We start from the raw sequence: 19,552 nt of genomic DNA, 5'->3' as shown, positions 1-19,552 counted from the left end.
CACAGAGACGAACAACCATCCACGCTCACTATCACACCTAGGGACAATTTAGAGCGTCCAATAAGCCTGCCATGCATGTTTTTGGAATGTGGGAGGAAACCGGAGCACCCGGAGAAAACCCACGCAGGCCCGGGGAGAACATGCAAACTCCACACAGGGAGGCCGGAGCTGGAATCGAACCCGTTACCTCTGCACTGTGAAGCCGACGTGCTAACCACTGGACCACCGGGCCGCCCACATATAATATCAATCATACAAAATTAAAATGTAAACTAAAGAGCCTCCTTCAAACCAAGGAATGTGCTGTTACTCAGCATTGAGTATAAAATATGAACAGGCTTAAAAAAAAAATCAGTGTGTACTGCCCCCTCTTACCTATACTGCAAAATCTGTACTGCCTTTCGACATACTGTAGTCTCACAAACTTCATTTAAACACAAGCAGCCCCCTTTCCATGTATGTACCGCAGGCATGTCCAAAGTCCGGCCCGCGGGCCAAATCCGGCCCGCGGTCGAATTTCATCCGGCCCTCGGCCCCTGTCATAAAGTCAGTGCCGTCTGGCCCGCAGGTTGGGCGCAATGGAACACGTGTTGCATTGACTGAGGTCTCGTAGACTGGTGAGTGATGTTTCATAGAGTGCTGCTTCCCTCTAGTGGCTAAATGAGTAATAGCATTCACTAAATGAGTAATAGCATTTAGACACTAGAAGGCATCACTCACGAGTTAACAAGACATCACTCCGTGTTTATATTGACTGATATGTCAATATAAACACGGAGTGATGTTTATATTGACTGATATGTCAATATAAACATATGTCAAATTCCTGTTTCAAATGAACCAAAAGAAATTCTTAAGATTGTTGAAATTAAAATAAAAATTGAAATGTGAAACAGACTGGCTTACTAAAATTTGTTGAACAATGTAAAGAATGTCAGCCAAGGTCGGCCCCCCGACATTTTACCCCATAAAATCTGGCCCCCTTGGCAAAAAGTTTGGACACCCCTGATGTACCGGTAAGCACTTAATGCAATCGGCATTTTTCCCTTCAGAGTTCCCGAGAGCCTCATCCCATCTCCAGAGCCTTTCACTTCTCCCTTGTGGTAAAATACTGCAAAGAGGAGCTCTTTGTTGAAAAAAAAAAAAAGACCAGAGATGTAAATGTGGTGCTGGGAGCCTCACCTGACCGACACTTTACTTATTTCCTAAATCCAAACAAATCTTAATACACCCACAGCTAAACGGGCATTGACCTTAATGGCAACCCAGGAGCCATTTTTATCTCTGACTATTTAATCAGAATTCCTCAAGGTAGCCTACTGTTATTGCTGCGCTCTCGTTGCCCCCGCTCCACGTCTGCGTGTGTATGTGTGTGTGTGGAGATAATTTGTATGGCCATGCAGAGGTGTCACACGTGAGATATGATACAACTAGGTTGGATGTAGGTTCATGTTATTGAAGGTGAATGTGATCGTAAAGAGCAATCCCTAACCGTTATTGCTCACACACTCCGCTCGCTCATCCTGAGAGCAACGATGCTTTGCTTTGACGGCGTAAGTGGGTGTGCGCCACAGCGAAGGACAACAACATTTGTCTCCAAGGTGCACCCACAAAACATCCGCCCTCGCTATTGCGCTCATGAACACATCGATTTTTAATTTCCGATTCTGAGGTTAGCCAGACGGTTCTCAAACGTTTTCAGTCCAATGACCCCTTACGGGGATGCTACCTGTGATGTATCACACGTGTGATTCATGTGATATGTCACAATCATTCATTCATTCATTCATCTTCCTAACCGCTTGATCCTCACTAGGGTCGCGGGGGGTGCTGGAGCCTATCACAGCCGTCTTCGGGCAGTATGCGGGGGACACCCTGAACCGGTTGCCAACCAATCGCAGGGAACACATAGACGAACAACCATCCACGCTCACACTCACACCTAGGGACAATTCAGAGTGTTCAATCAGCCTGTCATGCATATTTTTGGAATGTGGGAGGAAACCGGAGCACCCGGAGAAAACCCACGCAGGCCCGGGGAGAACATGCAAGCTCCACACAGGGAGGCCGGAGCTGGAATCGTACCTCTGCACTGTGAAGCCGACGTGCTAACCACTGGACTACCGGGCCTGTCACAATCATATCAGAGCTATTAATTGGCACATAGCTAAGGAAGTCAATCATTTTTGTCAATTATTTTCCAGACCCACAAATGATGCCTGTGGGTTCCACAGACCTCAGAACAAACACATCAGCAACCATGTGACCCCCTTCTACAAGGTCAAAAAGAGGGCACCCTCCTCTGTGTGTTTATTTTCGAATGAATTATGTGTGCAGCAACATGACATTCCGGTGAACATGGGCTACGCCGTGGCCCCCCACCACTCGGGGGTCTACCCGGTCCATCTGCAGCTTTATGAGGCTTGGAGACGCGTGTGGAACATCCGGGTGACCAGCACGGAGGAATACCCCCACCTCAAGCCTGCTCGTTACCGCAAAGGTTTCATCCACAGTAACATTATGGTGAGCGCACACTCATGCAGCGTACACACATGCACGACCAAACATCCTCTTGGAACAATTAGTTCCTTTTCCAACGTCTCACTGTGTTATCTTATTGTCAAGCTGAAGGTTATTTTTCTATACAAGACTCAGACTCTATTCTTTTATTTCTCACGCTTGTCCAAAAAAAGCAAGGCAGGGGGTGTTCATATTTTCCAGCGCGTTCAAAAGCAGCTGACTCAAATGAAAAACATCCATTTAAAACTCCGAACAAAGCGATAGGAGAGTTGACTCAATGGAAAAGAGACAATCGCTTGGATACCCCTGCAGTGTAAGAAATGACTTACTTTGATTCTGCCTGATCGTGCATCGATTATTTCTTGCATCCTGAAACTGAAAATCAATGATGCCGTGTATCGGTGTGTGTAGGATGTAACCTTGGCGTGTTTGTGCAAGTGTGTTCTATGAATTGTTTGACCTTGTTGAAGCGCAGCATCCTCCTCTGTGCTATAATTCAAGGTTTAACTGTGGCCAGTGCGGTTTAAGACGCAAGCAATTCTAGTCTATCCAGCATGTGCACTGCTACATCAGCAGGGGAATGGCGCTTTGCCAAAAGGCGGCTACTAAAATGCAAGCACGTCTAGCAAAAGAATTAAGAAATACATTGTTGATGTTGTTTACTTTGAAAATATTTTGTTTTTTGATGCGCAGAAGCTCATCTGAGCCAGAGATTCATTCATTCCTGCTTGCCATCATAGGTTTCCACAAACAAATTCACTTTACGGGGGCACACCATGATTTTTATCTCACTTTTGTGAACAGTTCAAACTTGTCAATAGTTTTGTATTGTAATAGTTTGGGTTTTGTATTGAATGTCATTTTCAAACTCATTTTTCCATTGCTTATACGGATCAGAGTCAAAGGAACAACCTATCCTATAAGCAGTATTTCATTCTCATGCAGTATGCATCGTGAATAACGTAGACAAACTATGAGCAATCGGTGTTTGAGTAGTTTTCTGTTGTTTTGAAATGATTCCTTTGTTTATTTTTATACTGCCTTCCAAAAATTCACCACCAGTCGCCTCTGGTTCTGGGCCTCGTTTGTTGTTTAACACAATGACAATCTCAGGACCCTCTCAGACATTCGCCATTCTGTTCATCAAAATGGACCAATTAACATCTTGTCATTCATTTTATCTGTGGATCTTTCAGCCCCTCCTCCTTCATTCACATGTCTGCCAGGCTCTTTGTCATGACAATTGCTCCCTTATCCCCCCCCACGCCCCCCAAAAAAAGCAATCACATTTGACACCAAAATTACCAGTTCCTGAGACGACAATTTGCCTTGACAGATGTAATTTTTTTAAGTGCACTTTATTTATTGACTTCTTGTTGTGACATTGGAAGCACTTAATTCTTTATAATACATCGCTGACAATTGGACGCATCATGATGATGTGCTGTTGATTTTCTATTTGTGCAACACCCATAAACATCTTCATCAATTAAGGAGTCATATATTCAACTCTGAGCTAAACAAAAATAACAGAGATGTGATGAAACGACAAATTTAGTGCTCTCATGTTTGAAATTTGTTGACATAAAACAAAAATTAATCAACATATCAAGCCAATAAAAAGACACAAATCTCTTATAGGACTCATAAACAACCATTTGCAGTCAAGAGCAGCCTTTAAATTAAATTTCACTCTCCTGAATTAAATCAAAACAGTGTAGAGTATATGGTAAAACAAAAAAAAAACTCAGTGGTGTTTCTAACTGATAAAATTCGTTTTGGAACCTTTCACTCAAATAGGCTGAACATTAGGAAAACTATACTCCTCCTTTCTACAAAACTGGAATACATTTGAGTGATTTAGCAGATGCAGGAATCTTAATCCACAAAATAGCTCAGATTGTTTTTCTTGTTCGGCAAATGATGGCTGGGCAGAATACGCGGGGCTCCATCATAACTGGCCCAAAGGCCTGATTATAAAAATGAGCATACAGTATAACAGCCACGCTCACTTGGCTTTAAACAAAGTCTTTCAGAAACACAAGTCAAAATGTCAGGAAAAGAAAAATACACATTTTCTCTGACATTCAGAGAAGCCATGCTAACTCGTTCTTGCTAACAGTCACACACTGCTGGTAGAGTTGCCAACTTTCAGATATGTGCTATAAGAGCTGTCACAAAGCCTGTCCGGGGACACTTTTAGTAAAATTAAACATAACTATAGTAATGATAAGTACTATAGGCAAGGATCATGACAGGCAGCGCAAAGTGGCTGAGCTGGCTACGTGGAGGCAGGCAAACAAAGACGTAGGCTACGCTCGCAGGTCCGCGCGAGGTCCTGTGTACCTCCCGCCAAAACCACCTTGCTGTCTTTAATATTTCTTGTTAATTTTTATTTTGTTCATTGTTGTTAAAATCGGTGTTCACGTTTGTGTGTGACAGACGCATAGAACAATTCGGAAAATACGTTAAAACACGCAACAATTAATTTCCAAATAAAGGACACTTCTGTATTTTATGGGACAGGTGGCAAACTTAACTGAGATAAAAAAAAAAAGAAAAAGCACAAACGTTGTTCGTTTATCTTGGGTTAAACCGTCTGAGTCTCCTGGTGGAAGTTGAGCTTCATTCACCGGAGCCGTTCCTTCTCTTGACATCAGGTGATGAAACTGCACATTTTGCTTTCACGGTTGGATGATATGACTCTCATTTTCGTGCAGAAATTTGACGCACTGTAGTGAGCCTCGTGAGGACAGTTTGGTGACAAATGAGAGTCGGCACAACAGTTTCAGGGCTTCATTTGCACGCCGTTTGAATGTATGAAGTGACCACCGCGAAGGGCAAGATTACTTCAGTGATACTGCAGAGTCATGGTTATGTTGTGATAAAATGTCGAATCATCCCCAGTTAGCATAGGCCCATAAATCAGACAGATACTAAACCTAAAACCCCAATCACCTCACTTTCATCCTATGTTTTTACAATTTCTCTCCATCCGTCACTTCCTCTCGTGCCTCTTAGTCCATCTTTGATGGCCCAGAGGAGGACAGGAAGTCATCTTAAGGTTGTAAAAATTGCTCTTCGCGTGTCTGCGAGCAGATTGAGAGACGCTCACTGGAGCCACGGTATCAGAACAAATCAGGCTGAGATATGGGAGATATGGGAATCTGTGCCAGTGCACGTGTGTGTTTGTGTGCGCACGCGTGTGTTTGTGCGCTGTCTTTTTAAAATATACTATATCAGTTTGAGCTATAGCTCTGTGGATAATTGGTTTGGTGAAATAGTGCTGTGTGTCTGAAGCTCTGGTGGCCTTCCAGCTCTCTCTCATTCTCTCGCTCTATTCAAACAAATCAACAGCCTCTCTGAACTGTGTGTGTGTGTGTGTGTGTGACTTAGAGAGAGAGAGAGACACACACGACAGCGTTTTACTGATAAACCTGTATTGACGCTCTCAACCTTTATTTCACATACAGAACTGCTCTACATGACAAACAAACATTGATCTCTGCATACTGCAATGATATCTTACTCCTATACTGTTGCTTAATTTAATTTCCCTCATCATCATCTGATGAAAAGCATGTACAGTATCTCCAACTTTTGTGAGTTATACACGATGAATGTAAGTGGCATCCCATTCTTAATCCACAGAGTTTAACGTAATGATCATGCTTCCAGAAGCGCATTCATGAGAACACACAGTGATGATGGACAAGAAAGTCTGGCTCTCAATTTCTGATCTTATTACTCCCAATGATTTTTTAATGGGGTTCATGACAGTATTTTGTTAAGGCCAGTCTAGTTTATCCACATGTCTTTTGGATCTTGCTTGTGCCTTGGGGTACAGTCATGTTGGAAGTGGAAATATTTCCACAAAGTTGGGACCATTCAGAGTTCCCTTTTATTTGAGCTGAAGGTAATTTCCAGGATAATTCCATACTTCCACATTTGTGAGAGCAGTTCTTCTTGTTCCAACAGAAAGCAAGTTGAAAAGATGTGGATGAGAGAGTTTGGTGTGGATGAACTTGATTGGAGTCCTTACCTCAACATCAAATAACACCTTTGGGATGAATGAAATTAGAACTCGAGAGCCAGGCTTTCTTGTGAGACTTTCCGACTGCATTTCTGGAACAATGGTGAAAATTCCCATTAACACACTGCTAAACCTTGTGGAAAGCCTTCCCAGAAGAGTCTGAAAGCTGTTAGAGGTGCAACGGGGAGACCGACATCATATTAAATCCAGTGGATTAAGAATGGGAGGTCATATAAATTCATATGTGAGTCAAGGCAGGTGAGCAAATACCTCTGACAATATAGTCTACGGTTTCACCTAAAAAAAAAAAAAAAAACATCTGTCCGGGGCAATAGGGTTCACGTGTCTGCTGCACAGTCTAGGTTTGGACCTTAGCTCGTGTCCTCCTTTGCGAATTGCTGTGCCTGTCCATGCATGTCCGTGCTTTTCTCTGCATTCTCTGCCTTCCTCCCATATTCCAAAACGTGCACGCAAAATCCCCCATCTTCAAGGTACCACTGATGCAAATTGAGGCCTTGATGTCACCTGACAAGCGTGTCATCTTCGGCATGGTGGAAGTAATCTGCCCGGCTCATCTGTAGTCCTTGCTCAGACACAAAAAATGGGCTGACCTATTTTTGACCCGGCAGACCCTCTCGCCACAGACATATTGACCTGCCATCACATGAAAAGCACATTAAACTAACAGCATTTAAAATCGACTCTATTATGCGCCTCATTGCCACCACCTTTCTGGAAGTAATGCGCCTAACATGCCATCCGTTGCACTTGATTTGATGTTGTTTAAATAAGGTGTGAGCATGTCTGGCAAACCATGCAGAAGAAGTTGCGGTGTTGGATGAAATTCTCATCTGCCATATGACACGACACTTCAAAATATCCGTGACCTGTTCTAAGGTACACGTCACACATTTTAAAATTTGCTGCATGCCAGCTTGACATTGGAGCTATGTTTCATCTGTCCGCTTTTTATGCCCTTTGATGAATTATTTCTGTGCCAACCAATATATGCCTGACATGTTTGTTGCCACCTTGGCAGGCAATTTGTCATCGGAATGTATGAGGGCGCCGCAGTAACTGTAAAAACGACTCAGCATTTTGGGAAAGGAGGAGAAGGAGACGAAAAGATTAATGCTGCTCCAATTAATACACATTAAACATAAAAATAGAGGAAGTCTAGCATGTCTCTGCCTAATGAGGCCACCATTTCTCCCTAAATAATATAGTAGTGCTCTCAAATGTAATATTGAAGAAAAAGAGATGAACAACCCTGTCTTTGCTTGACCTTCCTGATGATCACCAGCACTGTCATTGACCATCCGTGTCAGCAACACTGTTCTACGGTGTCTATTATTCAATTTACATTGATACGTTCATAATTTGGCTAATTGACAAAATACTATCCCAACACGCGCTTTCTCTTTTCCATCTATTCATCCATTTTCAAAACTTATACTTGCAAAAACTTAACCCCACTTACAAACCCTTCGTCAAAGCATTTACACGAAGGGACAGCTTCTGTTTGCATCTTATTCCATTTGTGCTCAGCATAACAGCTAACTGCAGCTTCACCATGTTTACTGGGCTTCATGAATTGACCCAGGACTGAAGAACTCAGAGCCCTACCAGGTTTATTCAATCAACATTTCTTTCACATACTCAAGACTAAACCATGCATCCATCCATTTTCAACACCGCTTTTCCTGAACAGGGTCGCAGGGGGTGCTTGAACCTTTCCCAGCAAACTTCAGGCTAAAGGTGGACACATCTTTATTGGTGCACATTTTTAAATTACACTATTAGTCTTAGCAAATCATTTTAGAGAATTCAATGTTTCCAGTTTTGCTGGAATAATTGTGGTACCTGGGTCATGAATGTATTGTTGGATTAATTTGGTGGGAAAGAACCCTGACCTCAACCCCATGAATTCTATTTGCAATCAACTGTAACAGAGAAAGTGGAAGCCCGGACAAGTATCCCCAAAAACTATGCTCCATTCCTGTTTATCACTGTATTAACTTTACATTTTGTATCTTTTTCCGAAACAATGTATGGGATTTTTAAGGCATCTTTTTCCCATGGATTTATGCAGGCTATCTGTGCATTTATGTTGTAAATAGGTGCTACCTCGTCAGACGTGCGGCTTGTTCACCCACACCATCTACTATAAGGAATATCCTGGTGGGCCAAAAGAACTGGACAAAAGCATACAAGGAGGAGAGTTGTTCCTCACTGTTCTTCTCAACCCTGTGAGTCCAACAGACACAAACATACAGGACATACTTTCACACGAGAAGGTATCAAGAAGATTCCATGTTTCTTCTGCATGTGGAACTATCTATTTGTGATTCATTTGTTTGCTTTGTGTGCATGTGTTTTGTCTTCTTATTGTCACCGATGGCCTCTCGCTGTGAAGATGTGTTCATCTTTCCAAGTCAAATTAGGTCTCGCCGCAGGGGGTCTTGCTCTTTCACTCACACACTTGTACACACATATCCGCACACCCAAATGTTAACCCCCCCTGCCCCCACCTACCCACCCACCCACACACACACCCACACACACACACACACAGACCAAATCATCACGACACATACTGCTGTGTGTGTCAGTTCAATGTACTTCTACGCGGACTTGAATTGCATCATTATTGATGAGTTTTAATTCTAATCTGGCATGTGTATGTGCACACACACGGACAGGAGTACGATCAAGGCCAACTAGGACAAATATGTGTAATACACCAACACTGAAAGGTTTCTTCTCGCAGAGTAGTGTTTGTGAAATCCTGTTAAACAAAAAAAAATAAATAAATAAACAAACAAACAAAAAAACAATCACTCGGCAGTGAACTGACTTCTGCCAAGGCCAAGCAACAGTAGCAGAAAGTAGTTCCTCCCCTCGGTGTTACGAGTCGCGTGGTTTTTCAAGTTTTGAAAGCCTTGTTGCAAGTCTGAAAAATAACCTCTCGCCTCATCACAGCTGGGATACGTTCCAGCATGTCTGCGACCCAAGTGAGAAGAGGCGGTTTGGAGAATGGTCTTTTGCGGTTGACATTAATCCACTCCAGTCCTGTAGATGGCGGTGATGCACATTTTGAAGTGGTAACAACAGCCAAATAACGGCATACTAAGGGCATTGAATCGATCACAACTGGACTGTTCTGCTTAAAAGATACATGTACAGTAAATTGTAATTGTATAAATTACCTAAGGAACAAGAGCCAGTGTACCATTTGAAAGGGTTGTTTGAATACATTTTAAATTGAAATAAGTTGTAATATTCAATACACTACAAAATGCAGTGTTTGCAGCTCAACAGAACGAAGGTCTACATTTGAGAGAGACAAAATATTGTTCTCTATAATAGACAAACTGATTTACTGTAGATCAGGGGTCTCAAACTCCGGTCCTGGAGGGCCGCTGTCCTGCATGTTTTCCAAGTCTCCCTGTTGCAACACACCTGATTCAAATGATCAGATCATCTTCTGATCAGATCATCTTCTGATCATTTGAATCAGGTGTGTTGCAACAGAGAGACTTGGAAAACATGCAGGACAGCGGCCCTCCTGGACCGGAGTTTGAGACCCCTGCTGTAGACTGATGAACATTTTTGTAATTAGTGATGTTTTAGTAACACTTTAGTAACAATTTTATGCAAGTCACCCGCTGCTAATTGTAGGTATTTTTAGAGGCGTTCAGGACAAGGCGTGCTTTCTTTCAAACAATGCTTCTTGAGAGGAGCAAAGTCAAAAGTGCTGTGTGTTTTTTTAGGGCAGGACAGTTTTAACCAACACTTCCTGTCTCATCACATTGATTGGACTGTAGGTTGACTGACTCCTAATTCCGATTAGATCTTAGAGAAATCATTAGCCTCGTGTTGACATATTTTGCACATAATATTGTGAATATTTACATGCTGCGTCCATTAAAACACAAAACCATGATTGACTGGTACAGTATTAGTATGAGCAAACGGTTTTTGCCAATTATTGTGACTCAAATGAAGATCAGATCACATTTCATGGCCATTTTAAACAAAAACCCATTCAAGTTGACATTTAGAAATTTTTTGGGGATTACTTTCAGTAGTTTTTGACCAAAAGAAATTGAAAGATCACATGCAGCGACAACTGCTTCGACTCTTCCGGGAAGACTTTTTACAAGATATTAGAGTGTCTTTGGGGATCATAATCCATACTAGGTTATTCTAAGGACTTTTGTTTGTTTGCTTTCTAGTTCAATTCTACCAACCTCATCCAATTTCACCTCCACGGACAATATTTGTTGGACTAGAGTGCAGTCATCATCGAACAGAAAATGGACTATCAATGGCTTGATAGATCTTAGAATCTAATTTGTGAACCAGTCTCAATGGCGGGCGGCCCGGTAGTCCAGTGGTTAGCACGTCGGCTTCACAGTGCAGAGGTACCGGGTTCGATTCCAGCTGCGGCCTCCCTGTGTGGAGTTTGCATGTTCTCCACGGGCCTGCGTGGGTTTTGTCCGGGTGCTCCGGTTTCCTCCCACATTCCAAAAACATGCGTGGCAGGCTGATTGAACACTCTAAATTGTCCCTAGGTGTGAGTGTGAGTGCGAATGGTTGTTCGTTTCTGTGTGCCCTGCGATTGGCTGGCAACCGATTCAGGGTGTCCCCCGCCTACTGCCCGAAGACAGCTGGGATAGGCTCCAGCACCCCCCGCGACCCTAGTGAGGATCAAGCGGCTTGGAAGATGAATGAATGAATGAGTCTCAATGGCTTGTTTTCCTCTTTTCATTTTGTTTGGATGCGTCTCTTTTAGTCATTATCGGCGATCACCAAATTTTTCACATATCTCTTCTAGTCTGACACATAGATGTGCACACGCGGCTAATTATTGTTTTCCCCGTGCTCCTGATGTCATTTATCCTCCAATATGGGTTGGAACTCATGTTGTAGCTCCGAAAGAAGCGATCCTTTTAAACACAAAAGCAATTTGAACCGTACATGACAGCCCTCTGCCACAACTCAAATACACACACGCACACACACACATGCCACGCAGCCACTGATGATTCACTTTCCTGTCTCCCTGCTAGGTTTCCATTTGCAGAGACAAAAGCTTTCATTAGAGTGTGTGCTTTGCAATCAATAGCGGTCTGAAGCGCGGAGCTTTCATTCCTCCAGGCTTTCCCTTTTGTGTGATGATCCACGCGTTGGTAACATTGTCACTTCCCATTCAATGATTTTTAATCACATTTGGCCCATGGTGGCAGTTCAGTGACAAGCATCGGCATATTGGATGCACGAATGCATGTGTCCTCGCATGTTTGGACACTTTTTCATCATTCCGGCGCCACATTGCTAATCATTGAGCCCCCACACCCAAGCACAAGCTTGGCAATTGATTGTCTGACCTGGGCTTTGCAAACAGCCAATAAGGGCAAAGTAGCCCCTGGATAAATGGCTAGAAAGGTGGTGAAGAAGCCAAGGGAGATACTGGGATAAAGGAGGAGAATAAAGTGGCAAATGATCTGAGTTTTAATTTTCAGCTCACGCCATCTTATGTCACTTGAGAATCAAGAAGCATACAGACACACAGACATGCACACGTACAGACTACTGCATATGTTAATATTTCCGCATGAGTCGGACTGTATGTGCGACTTGCTGACATCAGCAAAGACATCAACATTTATCAGGGCTGACATTTACTGATTAGGTCTGCCTCCCTGCTTATTAGCCAAACCCGAAAAAGTCAGCACTATCCACTCCCCCGCCACAGTGGCTTACTGTTTTACCCAGGCACTCCTACCCTGGTAGCTTGACTTTTTTCTCATTTTATTCCCCTTCCGCAGCCGGAGTATACTGACTTTGCTCAATCATTTCTTTTTTTTTTTCTTTTCAATATTTTTTGTCTCGTGTCCACTTCTGCTCCTCCTTCCTCCTGGGCAATCGGCCCCCGTCAGGGACTTGCCCCCCCTCCCGGGTGACTCTCGCTGGTGCCTTGCGATGTTCACACCCAGTGCGGGCCTCAGAAGGGCCCTCGCCTAATTTTTGTTTAAGGAGGGTTGTGGGGCGGCTACTCCCACTTTCCTCCGTTTCGGCGAGGCCCCACCTCCTTCCCCGCCGGCTGGTGGGCATTTGGCCGCATCTGGGACCTCAGAGCCCCAGCGTTCCCACCTCGCGCCACTCGGAGGCATCACGCCACGTGAGGCGTGTCCACTTCTCCCTTCACATTCTCCAGTATCCTCCTCCTCACCTCTAATATCTTTGGCAGCTATACACATACACACATACACACACACACACACACGCACACACACTCTTAATGCAACAACGGGACAAATAGGGAGAAATAATAAAGTGGGAGCAAAGCAGTAAAAGATAGCGGAATGGAAAGACACACTAGCTGTTGACTGGAGCGGACAGAATAAGTTGAATTGGAATCATTTTCTGTATTGACATTCAGCTTTCTATTATCCACTGTGGAGACAAAGATAGCTAAATGGGTTTAGAGGGAAAAGAGAGAGAGGCAAGTGCAAGAGGAAGGGAGAATGAAACCATGAGGAGGAGCGGGTTTCGTTTTAGTAGCAATAACAATTCCATCAAGCAAAATTGTATGTGGAACAAAGTGGTTTGTAATGGGGAATAGGCGAATGGATGTATGATCGAGTAGGACATATGGCGATTATGTCACATGTGCAAGACGAGGAAAGGACAGTCTTTTTGCCGACACACATGTTTGTTCTTCCAGATTGTGGAGCACCCGTGGTCATTGGTGCTGAACCTGAGAGAGGGGCTGCTAGCTCGCCATCTCTCTTGAAGCATGTTCCAAAAATGTATGATGCGGTCAAAGGCCATTTGCTATCGAGTTCTTCCATGCCATATTCAACCAAACATTTGCTTTGTGCACTGGGACACAGTTATGATGGAGGATAAGGATGGGTTGACCGATGCTAAATAGAGTGAATGAATAATGGCCTTCATGGAAAGGCGGATGGATGGATGGTAGATAAAGTCTGTAGATAGGGAATGAATAGATGGATGGAAGGAGATGGTTGGAAGGATAGATGGACGATAGAGCTTGTGGATGGATGGAAGGATAATGCCGGTACGGATGTTTAGCGGTTTTGGATACAGAGGTGGATGAATGGATGTTGAATTCAGTACGATCCTACAGTAGATGTAAACTGGATGATGGATGGAAGATGGAGGGCTGGATGAGAGGAAAGAGTGAAACATGCTTAACCCAAGATGAATAAAACAAGTTGTTTCTCCCAATCATGCACTCATGTTAGCGGAGGTTACAGCATGTCACAACTCAACTACATGACTGGCCTAATCCTATAAGATTTTTATATTTTGACACGAGTGTGCTTGTGTGTGTGGCCGTGTGGGCGTGCAAGGCTCTTGATTGATTTTGAAGAACATCACTCCATGTAGCAGTGACATGTTTCATTAGAGCATCTAGGTCAGTGTGAAGCGGGAGTGGGGAGGAAAAGATAAACTGACGTTTTGGGGCAGACGAAGGCTCACCAGCAAGACATTCAAAGATGAGAGAGGAGGGCGGAATTGAAGCTGTTTGCGTGGTAGCGTCAGGAGAAAGAGACACGGGACAAAGATGAAACAAGGGAGGCTGTGGGCTTGGCTTGATTCCTGTCAGGTTTTCAAACTTCTGCTCTCAGCGCACGAATGACTTCAGCACAATCCCAAAGGGTTTTAATTATGAAAACTGTACTCGTTATTAAAGGCACAAATGGGCTTCAGAGTAATCCAACATGCAAGAAATGAGTCACCACAGTGGATGTTGGGGAAGAAAAAAAAAAGGTTTAAATAGTTCAATTCATTGAATTCTAAGCCACTGTGGCTTGTTCCACCGTGAGAGTTCGGGTCTTCCACTGTGTCAAGTGGCTTTTTAAATTCACACTCCGCCAAGGTTACATTCTCTTTCTCTTTCTTTATACTCCTCGTATGTTCACTGCTTCATTCCTTTGTCTGCTGCATAATTTGAAATGCAATCAGCCTCTCTTTCTCGCTTTGTTTAATTTGGCAACCAACCTCAAACTCTATAATTAATGTTTCAATTTTAGTATCCATTTAGCTTCTCTTTCTCTCTGACCTGCACATATACACACAAAGCACACTACACACACAAACGTCCCTCCCGGCCAAAGCATCATAATATACTGAGTGTTCCGAAGAGAACATAAATCACCTTCCGGTCAACTTGCCTGCTTCAAAAAAAAAAAAAAAAAGAGAGTGAGAGAGAGAGAGTGAGGAAGAAGTCTTTAAAAACATCTTATTTACATCACTGCAAATCTATTTTATAATGTCCACATTATGTTCCTCGCCCCCCCAACCCCCCACTCACCCACCCTCCCATCTGCTTCACGCCACCGGCGATATTCCTTTCACATCCCAAATGTGAATAGATGTCTCCAGTGAGAGACTGTCTCATTCAATTTTGAACATCTTCCAGAAATCACATCCATGAAAGAGGAGGTTTCCACACTATGATTCATGGGAAACAGATTCAGTGGCTGAATATTTGAGCTTCAGTATCCCTCCATAGCCACCCACCAGATTCTGATGAAAAAGGATGGACAATTCAGCTGTGAGAGGCCAACGTGAGGCAGAAACACTTAATTGTGGTGCATCGGCCCTGTTTGTGCACGAACTGGGTGTTGTAGCTGCCGTCAGAAGGACGCATACACACACATACACACATATATACACACACACACACACCGTCACATCAGTATTGTGAGCCTTGGTATTCACGACAGCTTTCTAGGTTGGCCAGATGCTGATCCGTCAAACCCCAACGCTGTCGCTTTCTATCTGCGGCAACCTTCATGCTTTAAAACGGAGTCACGACGGTCCTCTGTGTGTGCTTTTTTGTATCTGGTTGTGCACGTGCACATGCGGAATGTGTGTGTGTGTGTGTGTGTGTGTGTGTGTGTGTGAGAGAGAGAGCATGTGTAGGCACGCGCAAGCACTCGCAAGAGTTCACATCCACAGCCCTAAATATTCTGACACACAATCCCTCATGCACACACCCACCAAATAATTCATGCCTTAATGGCTAATGTTACCATTCCTTCCAGACTTTCCCCCATGTCCTCCAATCACAAAGGAAGCGTGTGCGTACGTGCATGTGCATGTGTATCACTTGTCTCTTTGATCATCCTGTACGAGCGCCAATCCAATGCGGACAAGCACACCACCCCGCGCTAGTAACCCTCCAGGTCGCCCCCCGACACACCCCCACCCCTCCGCCCACAACCCCAAACACAGTATCCGTGTGAAGCCATGTCTCTGCAATCAACACCCAGTGGCCGTAAGGCGTATTGCCTCAACTCAATCTGTCACAAAGACTAAATAAATCAATTTCCAAGTGTCTGCTTTTTCTTCTCGAAGCTGCACTCAGTGTTACATAACTAAATGAGCCTTTTTTTCCTCATTGCAAAGTGATAACACATTTTGATTCCCAGTGGACAGTCTCTTTGATTTTCAAATAATCTGTTTGCACTGCAGTCAACAGCGATAGGATTTCCTGTGTTACCTTAATCCCACACAAACATGACAACTTGCAAAATTCAATTTGGATTTATATTACAGTTTTGCATCGCACAATACTGCATCCCTCTTCGGGCTTTCCATCGATCATTTCTTTTACCAGTCTATTGATGTTTTTTTCCCCCTCCCTCCACAGATCAGTATCTTCATGACTCATCTGTCCAACTACGGCAATGATCGTCTCGGTCTCTACACGTTCGTCCACTTGGCTTCTTTTCTTCGCTCGTGGACAAACCTAAGACTCCATACACTTCCTCCGCCTCAGCTCGCGCAGAAGTACTTCCAGTTGTTTCCTGAACAGAGAGACCCACAATGGCAGGTGTGTTTGTATGTGTATTTCTCGTGTGTTTTTCTTCATTGCTTTCTTTAAAGCGGAACTTATTTTTTGAATTGCTCGTATTCAAATAATCGGTTCTCCTGAATGCCTATCTAGCTATATATAAGAGTGAAAAAGTAAATCTTACCTCTCTGAGCTCATCCGCCCCTACACACCTGCCCGGTGCCTCAGGTCTGTGGACAAGACTTTGTTAGATGTACCAAGAACTAAACTGAGGCTCAGAGGGGATGGAGCCTTTTCTGTTGCTGGTCCCTCTCTCTGGAATGACCTCCCACTGAACATTCGGCAAGCCTCCTCGCTGCCCATCTTCAAAGCCCTCCTCAAAACTCACTTGTATTCTTTGGCATTCGACTCAGCATGACTTAGATTTGTTCTTGATTTTACTGTTTGGTGCTTTCTACTGCCTTTATTACCGATTTGTCTTACTGTTTATTGTGCATGTTAAATTGCTCCATGTACAGCACTTTGTATGCAGCGATGGCTGTTTGAAAGTGCTCTATAAATACTGTTGACTTGACTTGACTATTCCCGCAAATGTGTCTTTAAACGAGCTTTTCTGAATTTTGTGAGATTGTTTATTAAACAGCGTACCTAATTTACATAAAACCTACTGATGTTTGGTGAAGTTGCCCGGGTGAGCGAGGGCCAAATATTTGCATTTGGCAAAGTGTCTGTTGCATGAGTCACATACATGGATCTGTACACTAACTTACAAGTGTAATTTAGAGGGCTGGTGATGTGTGAAGTGCTTCCTCCAAAAGCGATAATGAAAATTCTGCTTTTACTCGGGGGGGCTGTGTTCACACCTACACTGTTCAGGTTTTCTTTGCCATGCTGATCCAGACCTTTCATGCAGGTGTGAATACACATAAATGAATCCTGGTGCGAATCAACCAACTGGACGATACTCACTGTTTGAGGTGGTCTCGGTGTGGTTCACTTCAAGTGTAAATACTAAGGACTGCCGATCCACATCTTAGATAGGAGCATGGACTGAATGTTGTAATTGAGTTCATACCTGATCCTCTGTTTTCTGTTTATGGGCAAGCTGTGGGTCAGGACACGCAGAGCACATTTTCTCCTTTGGGTTACTGTACGCATTCGTTTATGCTGTTTCAAAATTAGAAACAGCATGTTGTGAAACCCGCTTTAAATGAACTGCTCTTGATGCTCACAATTATTTTGCAGCTCTAACAACGGCACAAATATGCAGAACAAGATTGCAGCATGTAGGAATTGCATGTTTCCCTTCCTCTCCAGGGCTGTGCCCTGCGTGCCGACCTCACCATTTCTGTCCATTGGGAGCACCGATCATCACACGCATAGATGTGTTCACAGAATATAATTCACTTGCAAAAAGTACAGCCTGATTATGAACCGCACCGACAGTTAAATAAAGCCCACCTTTGGGTTTGGACCAAACGAGTAGACCAAAGGGCTTTTCTGGACTCCAGTTTTGGTCGCAGTTCAAGTCAAGCGTAAAGCACTGTTTAACTGGAGTTTTCCTTCTTTTGTTATTTAAACTTTAGCTTAACTGGGCACAGTTGTACACCAGTGTGGGACGCAACAGAAGTTGTGGCGGCTTCTTTCATTTGTATTAAAAGCAGGGCAGTCAAAGCGCGCGCCATCTTCACGTTGCGATAACAGAAATAGATTTGCTGGGGTCTATGCAAGACAGTGGCACACAAACTGCAAGATCCCCCCTTGTGGATGCTGTAGTTAGCCGCACATGTGACGAGGACCAGAAAAAAACTTTTGTTTTGCACTGCTCTAGGGCTCCACCTACAGGCATAAGTGTTTACTTCATGAATAATTCACTCACTAAGGCCCATAACAATGCCCAATATATTATTGATGTCTCAAGTTTTAGCAAATAGATGGAATGTACTGGTCAGATGTAACAGTGTGTGCGGTAAACTTAGTCATTTGTGTTCTAATCTTGGACAAAAGAAACATCTGCTTATGTCTTCACAATCAGAAAGTATTTGTTTTCCCTTTGAGAGAAATTGATGTTGTGGCAGAAGTACAAAAAGGACAAGGTACACACTGACATAACATTAGACACCATTTAAAAAGTAAATCCCAGACTCAATATAAAACTAAGTAAAATGAAGCATCATAACTTCACAAGATCACTGAAATATGTTAAGTCCAGAAGTACTACCGTGACTAGACAATTATTATCAGTTATTGCAAAAAGTGGAATGTGCGGACGTGCAAGTAAGCAATGGGAGCTCAAAGCAAGAGCAATCGCCGGGCAGTTGCCATTAAGTAAATAAATTGCACTTGGGATAAATGAAACCTGGAGCCTTCTTGTCATCCTCCCAGGAGCAATCAACCAATGGCTTGAAGGCAAAAGCTCCAACTCATTTTGGACTGGGTGACAATTCAATAAAGCATCAGCCTTCCTCAGGACCTGTTTGTTATAGATACTGTAGACATTGTTATAGATACTGACTTCCTCCTGTGTGTCCAACAATATTGCTACAAGAATGCGCACAACATGAAATGTGCCCTGGGTGGTCCACTCATGTAATAGCACATTTAAATATTAGATCTGGGTTTGTGAGGAAAATGAAGAAATTCTGTAAGATTAGTTACATATTGTTTTTTGAAAGATTTGACACTTTAGTTGCAGATGAGTGCAGTAAGAAGTGTAGCAGCTCATTAATCATTGAGTTGTGAGGCCTGTTTCAATAATGCATGCATGTTTATATGTTACATTTGCATTGCAGCACTGCATTGCTTATAACCACTCATTCTTTGCCTGTGCTCCTGCAGAACCCGTGTGATGACAAACGGCACAAAGATATTTGGTCGAAAGAGAAGACCTGTGACAGGTTACCCAAATTCTTGGTGGCAGGACCACAGAAAACAGGTAAGCTCCTGATAAAAACATACAGCACTAAGGCAGAGATTATTTTGATGTACTTTCATTGGTCTAGAAGAGATGTATAACAAAGCTGTGCTTGCAAAAAACCAAAACAAAGCAAAACAATAATGCTCAGTTATTATTGAAACCGTGTAACACTCATGATTGTGACTGTAATAAGATTATTTTTAAAACGTAGTGGGATGCAATGTAGTTTTACATCATGGAAGCT

General features: G+C 43.3%; 2 protein-coding genes across 3 annotated transcripts in view; both read left to right on the top strand.

The window, feature by feature from the left end:
- Positions 1–19,552, top strand: part of mettl14 (methyltransferase 14, N6-adenosine-methyltransferase subun) — a 178,769-nt gene that overhangs the window by 112,783 nt on the left and 46,434 nt on the right. The window lies entirely within an intron of this gene.
- Positions 1–19,552, top strand: part of ndst3 (N-deacetylase/N-sulfotransferase (heparan glucosaminyl) 3) — a 50,293-nt gene that overhangs the window by 18,431 nt on the left and 12,310 nt on the right. For both annotated transcript variants that reach the window (XM_052084856.1, XM_052084857.1), the window contains exons 5-8: positions 2,338–2,523; positions 8,674–8,802; positions 16,248–16,430; positions 19,230–19,326. In XM_052084856.1, the coding sequence (XP_051940816.1) occupies positions 2,338–2,523; positions 8,674–8,802; positions 16,248–16,430; positions 19,230–19,326 (595 nt within the window). The remainder of the gene's footprint in view (positions 1–2,337; positions 2,524–8,673; positions 8,803–16,247; positions 16,431–19,229; positions 19,327–19,552) is intronic.

The sequence above is a fragment of the Hippocampus zosterae genome, chromosome 13, assembly GCF_025434085.1.
Source record: "Hippocampus zosterae strain Florida chromosome 13, ASM2543408v3, whole genome shotgun sequence".
NCBI classification, from domain to species: domain Eukaryota; kingdom Metazoa; phylum Chordata; class Actinopteri; order Syngnathiformes; family Syngnathidae; genus Hippocampus; species Hippocampus zosterae.
This window is presented reverse-complemented; position numbering and strand designations above follow the sequence as displayed.